The following is an 11214-nucleotide window of genomic DNA, read 5'->3' as shown; positions in this document are numbered from 1 at the left end:
TACATATTTTGAAATTGTGGGGGAAATAAAAGTGCGATCAAGATCAAAGTGTGAAATTAACATTATCTTCCTCACTACAAAAATTTACAAACTATAAATAAAAATGAGACTTGAAATAATACAGATTACCGGACTACATTCCACATCTCATCAACTTTTCACCTTATGCTGCATCCTATGTCTTCAAAGTACCAGATCGACCGATTCTTTCAGCTGCTCGATGGATTTGATCTTTGGATTAGCCATGGTGATAAATGTAAAGCTGTGTTGCCAAATGGTAAAATATTAAGGTACTACTATTTCTTTACTACATTATATAATTTCATGATAATACTAGTAATTATTAAAAGACTCCATCCATTTATGTAATGATTAGCTTCAGTTAGAGCAACCAAGTAATTGAGCTATTCACTTTGTGGCTTCAACCAGCCATTATCACTTACCTTGTACCAGGGTCAAGGCATTAGACCTCCCTGGCTAGTCTAGTGGTTAACTAGTCATCGCAAATCAAATGATTTCAAAGTTGAGAGTTCTAAGGTTCATATCCTTGTAAAGACTTTTAAATGTATTTGAATACTAGATTGTGGATATCAAGTGTTCTTTCATGGTAGGATTTCAATTAACCACACATTTCAGGAATGGTTAACATGAGACTGAATAAAACTACACTTAATTTGCATTCATACATATCATCCTCTGAAGATTAATACCTTATGGTGGTTCCAGAGGCTAAACAGAAAAAGAGAGGGTCAGGGTATTAGTTTAGACCCCAGTTTACATCATCGATAGGTAACTTTCTCTTTTGATACTCCAGTTACTTTTATATCTACTTTTTAAAAATTTTAAGTAGATCTGACATAAAATGTCATGTGAGACAGAAATTTTGTGTGGCAAATTACAATAGAAATGCAATAAAGGAAAGCAAACATCAGTATAATAAAGAGAAGAAACTTAGCAGCGTTACAGATCAAGAAATGCCAGTATCTGGTCAATGCCTAATTTGTTTCTCATAAATATTTTATTTGAAACATAAACCAACAAAACACAGTAGTAATTAGATAAGTGAAACTTGCCATATTAATTTCCACGGACTGTTTTTTAAATTAAAAATTAAATTCTATTTTTATTACATTAAAACCTATTTCTTTTTAACGAATTCTCTTTTTTAACACAAATTATAATGTTATCTATTGTGAAATTTTAAATGATATTATGAACATAAATGTAGTTGTGAAAATTTTATAATGAAAAAAAATACAAATCAATTAAAAAGAATAAGTTATAATTTAATACAAACTGAAGGTGCAAGTTACTGCAAACACCAGTTATTGGAAATAAATAAGGTAAGTATAACTAATCCAATTATTGTGTTTAGGTGTTATATTTCATATAATGTTACATTTTATATATATATATACACAAATTTTTATGAATTTTGTTAGTTACAGCAATGAAACTTAATAAGCTTATGTACATTTCTTGGCTTATGGTATTTCAAGAAGACTGTTATTCATATTTTAAACCTTTCTAATAATATTTTGAGTATTTGTCAGTTAACAGTACATAACTTGATTTTTTCATCATTATTAACGAAACTGAAATGCAATCTAAATATATTATCTATTATTATATTATATAATATTAATATATTATCTAAATTATTCTTTTTGTAGACAATAATTTGTTTATAATATAAAGAATAGCCATGAAAAGAAACTGATTTTGTGAGATTTCATCGTGTAAAATAAATGAAATAAGAATGAAATTATTGTCGTGACAGTCATCTTTTCACTTATACCCCCAAACTTTATAATAAAAATGAATTTTTTATACGTTTACAGATAGAGAACTGGTTTCGATAGATGAAACAAAGTGACATCTTCATTTACGTATTATTTTAATAGAAGATATACTGTTGTTTCACAGGCTTTTTTTGACATGGAAATTCTGTTGTTTTGCTTGCTTTGCGGTTTGAAAATTTAATGAAACCATGCTCGCACCTCTTTGTCAAAATTTGTTGTAGAATATAGTTAACAAAGTAGATTGTACATAAATATTTCATGAATTTTAAATACCAGAGCGATCAAAGCAAGTGGAAACCTATATAAAATTGTAAAAAGTAATAAGAAAATAAATGAAACTATATTTTTATAGTTCATTCTATAAAAATATTAAGTATGATTTTTAAAAAAAATAATATAAAAATTAGTAAATGGATCAGGTGGTGTATCGAACCGTCATCCTGAATTAATTTTTGTTACCATTCAACATTATTCTTAGCTGAAAATTTTAGCTCTGCCAAATAGGTTCATATAACACATATTCCTGGATGCGATATAGATCTGTTACGATTTCAGTGAACCTTAATTCAGAATAATTTTTTTGCTTCTATTCTTGGTAAAAGCTCTCTGATTTTGTACGAGAGGAATCCATGCTGCCTTAAAAGGGGAATAGAATTCTTCGAGGGAGTTGTCTTGTTTAGCAATCTTCTGTGGATTACTGCTGTCTAACCTCCACTTCTTTCCTTCATTTTGTTCCACCTTGATCTATTAAAATGAAGTTTTTCAATGATTTCTCAATGGACATCTAATGATGTGGGGGGATGTAAAAAATTCAGTGTTCTTGGGGTATTTTGTCTGGAGCAGGGTATAGCTTTTCTTATTTACCTACCTAGCTAGTGATTCTCAGGCTAAATATTTAAGGAGTAAAAATGGACCACCTAATCATTCCTAATAAATATTTTTGTTAGAAAAAGGTCAATGCTATCATAAATGAAATGAATTTAATAACTAAAACAAAACTAATTTTACAATCGCTAATTGAATTTGTCTTATTTGCTTTTGTTTCAGGTAACTCAACAGTTCATTTAATATTCTAAGGGAGAGCCGCCATGTAAGTGGACCTCCTTACATTGTAGTACTCCCTTTTACTGTAGGATAATTTTCTACTAAAGGTACTTTACTTTTGTTATTATTGTTCAATATTATAAATTTGCATGTTAAAAATAAGTTGTGTAGTTTTTAAGTTGATAGTATAATATTCAGATAAAATCGCAGTAGGGCCCACTGATAGGAACTTTCCTGTAGGGATTTTTTTTTGTGTACTTTTGTGTATGTTTCTGTTTCAGGTTCAACATAAATTTTACATTAAAATTAGTTACATAAGCATTGTAGATTAAATTTTATCAAAGTAGATACAAAGTTTTGTATATGCTGTGTATGTTTTTTCAGGTTCAACATAGATATTATTTTTTTATTACTTAGTTAAGTCATGTCCGCGATCCCAATCCCTAATAGGGTCCCAGTAGGTTTCCCCATTGATAGGAACATTGATTTTTTCAATGTTTTTGTGTTGCATGGGAACCATGTTAATGCTTTATGGTTAGGTCCAGTTCCTATGTCATAAAGGGGGAGGTTTTTTAGTCGGTGAGAGCCCGACACTACCATCTGTTGCGGGCCCAGATGGTGGCTGTAAGAGCTTTTTCCTCCTCCTACGCAAAACAAAAAAAAAAAAAAAAATTAACAGTTCATATTATGTACATTACTAATCTTTCTGCCAAGTGATTTTGAGTTATAGGTGCTGTACTGGGATATTTTTAAATTCATGGAAACTGACAAAGAAATGGTTACCGATTCTAAATGTAATATTGAAAGTGGAGAATGATTATGGAAGATAAGGAAAATTTTAATTGAATTGACTATCAACCGTAGTTTCAAATCTGGATTGAACAAAAAGTAAGTACCGTAAATGTCTAATAGAATTTTTAAAACGCAGCAAACCATAAAAAAATATGTATCTAGAATTTTACATGGTACAATATTCAGCAAATTTGGGTGCTGAATTCAAAACTTATAAAATTTTGTGTAATACATCCCATTTTTAGATACATATAATTTATTTACCAATAAATGCATAATCAGTGTGATAACAATATTTCAAAAAGTTATTATTTGTGTGTATTCATTTATAATTTGTTTAAATCAGCTAAATTTTTGTTTATTCAAATACAGATGAATTGAAATAAATTCAATACAATTTTTAAACATTTAAATCATTGGAACTGAATTTTTAAAATATGTTGACAAATGTTTTTGCTTGTACGATGTTTGATCAGTTTCTCTAAATAAAAACTAACAATAGTTGACTATCATTCCAGGATCCCATCTTCCTTGGTAATGATGCTCCACAGTCAGCATATCCTGACTGAAACTCTCTCACTGCTCATCACCGACGGAGCCCAAATTTTCAGGATAAATGTCTACGTGGGACTGTAGGAAATGAATTTTTAATAACATCCTACATGCTAAATGTTTGTAGGTTTTTAACTGCTTATTAACCATAAAAACATAGTTTTCATCTTTTCTGTTGCCTAAACACAAAACAATGTCTTTGAAGGACTTCCATGCAGCTAATTCACATTCCCTAAGTTTATCCTTAAAAGTTATATCCTTAAGCATTGTTTTGATTTGTGGACCGATAAATGTACTCCCCTTGAACTTACCATCACTCAGTTTAGGAAAACTTATTGTTAAATGATGATTAAATCCTCGTTCATTTTGTCTAGTGGCTCTACAAAATTTTTCGTTAGTCCAAGTTTTATGTGAAATGGCTGCGGTATGATTTTACCACTCATAATTAATAATAAATGCTTTACATATTTTTCACTGGCCATAAAGTTCTGCCAGAATGGCCAGTTCTTTACTTAGTAATGACTTTTTGTACCGTGACTACCCCAAAGACAAAGAAAACAATATTTTGTAAACTCTCCTTGTAAACCAAGAAGTAACGCAACAACATTCAAATGACTGCAAACTTGCATATATGCTCTTTGTATTTTATTGCTTTTAATATTGATTCCACAGTTTCATATATTTCTTTCATGTAGACTGCATGAGCTACTTGAATGGATGGCTGTTTGTTACCATTATCCAATAAAACTGCTTTCTTTTTTCTTTATTAAGAAAGTCTGCATATTGTTTAAAAGTAAAAATACAGAAACCACTCTGAACTGTAACGAGTAGTAGTTCACAATGAGTTTCTTATTAAAAAAACATTACAAATTTACGATTTATGTAAAACCTTTGCATAATAACACAATTTCAATAGCATATTTTGAGATCAGCACCCAAATTACAGTGAGGACAGTCATGCAAAATGTTAGATACAAATTTTTTTGTCTACAGTGTTTTTTCAATATCTGACAATATGTTTAAATTTAAACAAACAATCTTTTATTTACATTTAATAAAACATTTGATTAACTATTTTACAGTTTAATTAATTACAGTTTTATTAAGTAGAAGCAAAGTGGATAATGTGCTGTCACCAATCAGCTATCTATACTTTAATCACATGTTTATTCATTTCATTCAATTTAATGCTGGTAAAAGAGTAGTCGATGCAACACATGATGTTACTGTTCCCAACAGTGAGGTACATTTTGTGATTCATTCTCTGTGACCTAGCAGAAGTTGTAACTTAAGTTGTTTAATTACATAATCTGTCACAATCATAATGCGGTGATGCATATAAAGCAAAACAGATGCAAGAGACAATTACTTTCACTTTCATTAAGAATATTGATTTACATACACGATCAGTCCCAGTGTTGAACAGAGTGAAGGTGTCGTTTGTACAGGTGAAAGAATTCCTGTGTTTTAGTGGGCTTGGCCTACTCTGGGTAGAAGACAATGGGTAATCGCTTCAGCCCTGGCTTTTGTTATTATGCCCGGCATGAAATACCTTTTTCTTGAGAATGGCAATGCCGTTTTGTGGGACTTTTATCTCATATCTTCTTGCATTCAATCCTTTGTTTATAGCAAATGACATATATAAATGTCTATAATTATTTTATTGACTTTTTTCAAACTACAATTTCTTCCTAAGTAAGTAGAAATAAAAAAAAAAAAAAAAATCGTATTGGCTGCGGTTCCTCTATCATGTTTTAAAATAAATATCTAAACTTTGATCAGGTTTAATGTAATTCTTAATTACAAAAAAATTTTCAGCTCTTCTTATGCAATGTTAGGACAAATGGATAAAAACTGGCAAGTTTTACTTTAGTAAAAATCTAAAGCTATGGTGAAAATTCCTCCACAATGTATAGACAAATATAGTATGTACATTAATTCTGGTAATATAAAAAAAACAGTGTCCAAATATTTTGTTATTTGGATCACTCTATCTTACAAACATATCTGCACTAGACTTTCGTTTAGTCGCTTTCCACTCTCAGGTACTTGTTGCACCACAACACCAACTTTTGTAGAAATGATTTTTTCACCACCCATCCATTTCTGACCCCCTTGTTAGTTCATTATACCAATTAACAGACAAATCTTTATCTTAATAAAGAGAAGGTATTCAAGCAGTGTCCAAACAATAAAAATCTCCAACTTGAACCAACAACTAAAGTCTTTGAGTGGCCTATAGGGTAAGGTTATGCATTTTCATTCAGAAGAATAACAGCCATCGAGGGCAGGCTGCACAGTTTGATTTGTTTAACATCCTTCAATTTATAATAACACTGATATCACTGCAGTCCCAATCTTCATCTATTCTGCTAGTAGATTCTTCTATTCCCAAAATGTTGTGACAATCATTTTTCAGTTCAATATTATGATCTGAATCTGTATGGCTCACTTCTCTCTGATTTTCTGGCATCATAGCTATGTCGCTCATAATATTAGTATAAACATGAGATTATCATCTACAGATTTTAGTTTCACTGTATGCTTGCTCACAAAAAATGAATTACAAAACACAGAATTACAAGTTGGAAATAGCGATATCAACATGTCTTTCATCAATTGCTCCTTTACGAGCACTAAACAGAATGAAGAAGTGTTTGAACAAGTGATTACATTATAAATTCCTGATCTGTGACTTCTGTTATACAAGTCATGCAAGATATATAAGTGATACCATATAAAGTTGATTTCTTTACATTTATTATGACACGATATAACCATTCAATGTTATGAACAGAGTAAAAGGACCAATTTCAGGGCTGAATATCAGCTATAGTTTAGTCAGCTTCATGCGGTATGCAATAATTTTTGAGGGAAAGGCATAAGAAAAACAATATCAATTTTCCTCAGCAAGCATAACTTGTGATGTTGAGTCTTTAATAAGACTGGCTCAGCGTTTTTTTTGGGAATAGATATGTGTCATGTCAGGCAATCTGTTGAGTTATGACTCATATCTGTCTGCTTATGAGACTTATTTCCCAGGCAAATTATTTTATTAAAAGCACAACATACTAGATTTAGATGTCTTGATGTATTAATTTCACTTCTTATAATTTAATCCACCAAATTTCTTCATAACAAAAAGCATAAGATAAATTTTGTAATTTATTTGTGGATTGAATTATGTACTGTCTTCATTTTCATCAAATTAGATTGGAGAGGAAACTGTAATCTGTGAGTTTTCAGGTTTCATACAATAAGTAAAAACCATTAAAAAACTTAATGCAGGTAACATCAATGTACATTTAAGAGTGGCCGGCAGCTCTTAGGGAGGGGAAGACATTGTAACAAAAGATTAGAAGGGATCTAAGTAAAAAAAATTCCACAGGTTTTTTTAAGTTAAGAGAAAAAAGGATTAGGAAAACTAGGGATTAGTTCATTGCTTCTTGATTCTATAAATCTTTGTTTATAATATTTAAAGTCTTAGCTCTATATTATAGCTTACGAATGTAATTAAATTACATTATATGAAAAATAATTTGTCTTGAATCAATACAGTATTAGTAATGAAGCGATTAATTTGGATAACATCAAAAGTTCCAGGTTAACTTCAAATCTTATAGAGTATTTTGAATAAGAGAAGAAGCATATCCTGGAGGGTTTTAATGTATCTACCAAGAGAGAAACGATCTGCTAAATTTTCAAGGGAAATTTTTATAACCACCAATATTCTTATGCAGAATTTACAAAATTTGCTGGAGTATTATAATTACCAAACAATATAAAAATCAGTTATAATTTTTTTTTGGATAAGTGAAGAGAATACAGCTCATCAAATGAAAATGCCTTTAAATCATAAAATCTATTGACTTTTATAAAATGCAGCATCTTAAAAATTCATCAATAACGCAGCTCCAAATGTACAACTGTAACATAACCTTAATACACCACACCGCCTTTTTGTTCACAGCGACGCGTTTCACATGGTTAGGAAGATTCGATGGCAGACCACAATTATCCCGAATTGCAAATATTACGTGATTGGGGAACTGTTACTTTTTAATCTTTACATGGATCTAGCAGTTAATGATGTTAAAGAACAATTTAGATTCGAAGTAACAGTACAAGGTGAAAAGATAAAGATGCTACGATTTGCTGATGATATAGTAATTCTAGCCGAGAATAAAAAGGATTTAGAAGAAACAATGAACGGCATAGATGAAATCCTACGCAAGAACTATCGCATGAAAATAAACAAGAAGAAAACAAAAGTAATGAAATGTAGTAGAAATAACAAAGATGGACCACTGAAAGTGAAAATAGGAGGAGAAAAGATTATGGAGGTAGAAGAATTTTGTTATTTGGGAAGTAGAATTACTAAAGATGGACGAAGCAGGAGCGATATAAAATGCCGAATAGCACAAGCGAAACGAGCCTTCAGTAAGAAATATAATTTGTTTACATCAAAAATTAATTTAAATGTCAGGGAAAGATTTTTGAAAGTATATGTTTGGAGTGTCGCTTTATATGGAAGTGAAACTTGGACAATCGGAGTATCTGAGAAGAAAAGATTAGAAGCTTTTGAAATGTGGTGCTATAGGAGAATGTTAAAAATCAGATGGCTGGATAAAGTGACAAATGAAGAGGTATTGCGACAAATAGATGAAGAAAGAAGCATTTGGAAAAATATAGTTAAAAGAAGAGACAGACTTATAGGCCACATACTAAGGCATCCTGGAATAGTCGCTTTAATATTGGAAGGACAGGTAGAAGGAAAAAATTGTGTAGGCAGGCCACGTTTGGAATATGTAAAACAAATTGTTAGGGATGTAGGATGTAGAGGGTATACTGAAATGAAACGACTAGCACTAGATAGAGAATCTTGGAGAGCTGCATCAAACCAGTCAAATGACTGAAGACAAAAAAAAAATAAAAGATATCATAAAAGATATCAGTATTATCATAAAAGAGAATTCTATTCACGAGGTCAACAATGTTACGTCTATTAAATCTACCTGAAAAGCACAATGCAACGGTTTTATCCATGTTTAAAGTTAGATGACTACAATCCAGCCATCCAGTCAATAGTTCTTTGAATTTTTCTCGTACAGTTTGCAATTCCTTTTAAATCATCTTCTTCAGAAATAGGTACACTTGCATCACCTGCGAAGGCGGTAACTGTGAATGGATCAAGGTGATAAACAATAAGAAAGCAAGGAACTAAGGGCTCTTCCTGGTGGCACTGAATGGAATGCTTTACTAGATCACAAAAAATTGAAAATGGAACCTTTCTGTTATCTACGCAATTTAAAATATTTCCCAAAAACTGGGGGCTGTATCAATAGGCAATTATTTCCTAAGACTATGCTTGACTATGGTTGTTTATACGTTATACATTTCAAGAAATGGTAAAGGTTTATTTTTCATATATTTTCACTTTAGAAAATATGGACATTAAACGTAATTGGCCTATAATGTGACAATTAAATGCCAAACCCTTCTTAAGGCATTAAGAGTGCTTCTCACTCTATCAATGTCGACCGTAACAATGCGCTCCCTCATCATTTATTGTAAACTTTGTTTCCTTATTTTTAGGTACGATATCTTGTAGTAATTTTGAAATAACAGTACCGTTAAAAACAAGCTGGCGCGAATTTGATAAAAGCGCATGCGTGTTAATGCCTTAACCTCAGTAGCATTGCTTGCTATCCCTGGTTAGCTTTGAACCCTACCTGTTCGATCAATAACAAAAATTCGTAGGTCAGAGGCGTGCTCAGAAGGCTAGCTCTCCCGGCATGACGAAAGTAAGTTTATTTACAAAAATAAATTAAACATTTGGATGTTATTTTTTAATGCTTTTATTTTCAATTGTGAATTTGTTTTATAATTACGTTTTACCGAGTTGAAATCATTACAAAAATAAACATTCAATAAATAAATTTAGTTACTAGTGGATTAGATGAAATTCCGCAAACGAAACGTTTACTCCTACAGTTCAATCATTTTTTTTAATTCACTAGTGCTCAAAGTTTTCCTTTTAAATCTTTTGTTTAAGTCTATAATGTATTATAAAATACGTTCTTTGCCAATATTACTTTATATCTACTATTATTACTTTACGTTTTTTACTTGTAAAATATCCGATTAAACCAAATCTCTTTTTCTATATAACACTGTGGTGTGAAAAATAAGCTTTCTAATAAATTATTCTTTATTTTAAGATAAATATATGCAATTTAAAAAATGTTTATATTCTACAACCTGCTTGTAATGTAAACTTGAGTACCGTATTTTTATTACTAACGTACGTATATATTGTTTTAAATGTTTACTTAATTGAGTCCATTGTAGTATATATTAAATATAAGATTGAGTTAAATCTAATAAACTATGCATCATAAACAGTTTCTGAAATTGTTTATGGTGGTCAGTTGCCGGTCTCCGTGGCGGAGTGGTAGTGTTACTGCCTTCATACGGAGGCTTTGGGTTCAAGCGTCAGGTAGGCTTGATGTTTTTCACATGCTACAGAATTCCTTATCATCTATCATAGTAACTATTGATGAGCGTCAGCTAATTGTTACTGTATGAATAAACAAATAATAAATAGTTAATATGCGTAAATAAATTTATTGGGATCTTTAATTAGTATTTTAATATTTTTCTTTCCTTGCAGAATTTATCCTCTGTGCGACCTTTCTGTAAGAAAATTAAGTACCTTTGGTTGGCTGGTGAATAAGTATCCCCTAAAATTCTAATTTTTCTGCTAAGCTTTTCAAATTTCACTGTAAACATATTTATGTTTATCTACCCTATCCACAGCATTCTCCTGTAACATATTTTGATCAATTCTATTATTTTATTAATCCGTATTGTTATTATATACTCTCATTTTTTCTGTATTAAAAATTCCATATTTCATATAATTACAGGTTTTATTTATTTTTTTCTTTATTTCTAAATCTGTTTGATGCTATTGTCATATGTAGGGTGCATGTCCTTCAGTGATGGTTTTCGTACATTTCCA

At 30.7% G+C, this 11214-nt stretch overlaps 1 protein-coding gene across 1 annotated transcript in view; it reads left to right on the top strand.

Moving 5' to 3' along the window:
• Positions 1 to 9899: 9899 nt before the first annotated feature.
• GABA-B-R1 (gamma-aminobutyric acid type B receptor subunit 1) overlaps positions 9900 to 11214 on the top strand; it is a 97430-nt gene continuing 96115 nt past the window's right edge. Inside the window, exon 1 of the mRNA XM_075371186.1 lies at positions 9900 to 9994. Within this exon, the coding sequence (XP_075227301.1) occupies positions 9986 to 9994 (9 nt within the window). The 5' untranslated portion in view covers positions 9900 to 9985. The remainder of the gene's footprint in view (positions 9995 to 11214) is intronic.

The sequence above is a fragment of the Lycorma delicatula genome, chromosome 7, assembly GCF_047948215.1.
Source record: "Lycorma delicatula isolate Av1 chromosome 7, ASM4794821v1, whole genome shotgun sequence".
Classification (NCBI taxonomy): Eukaryota; Metazoa; Arthropoda; class Insecta; order Hemiptera; family Fulgoridae; genus Lycorma; species Lycorma delicatula.
The sequence above is the reverse complement of the archived record's forward strand: the minus strand, read 5'-3'. Positions and strand labels throughout refer to the sequence as shown.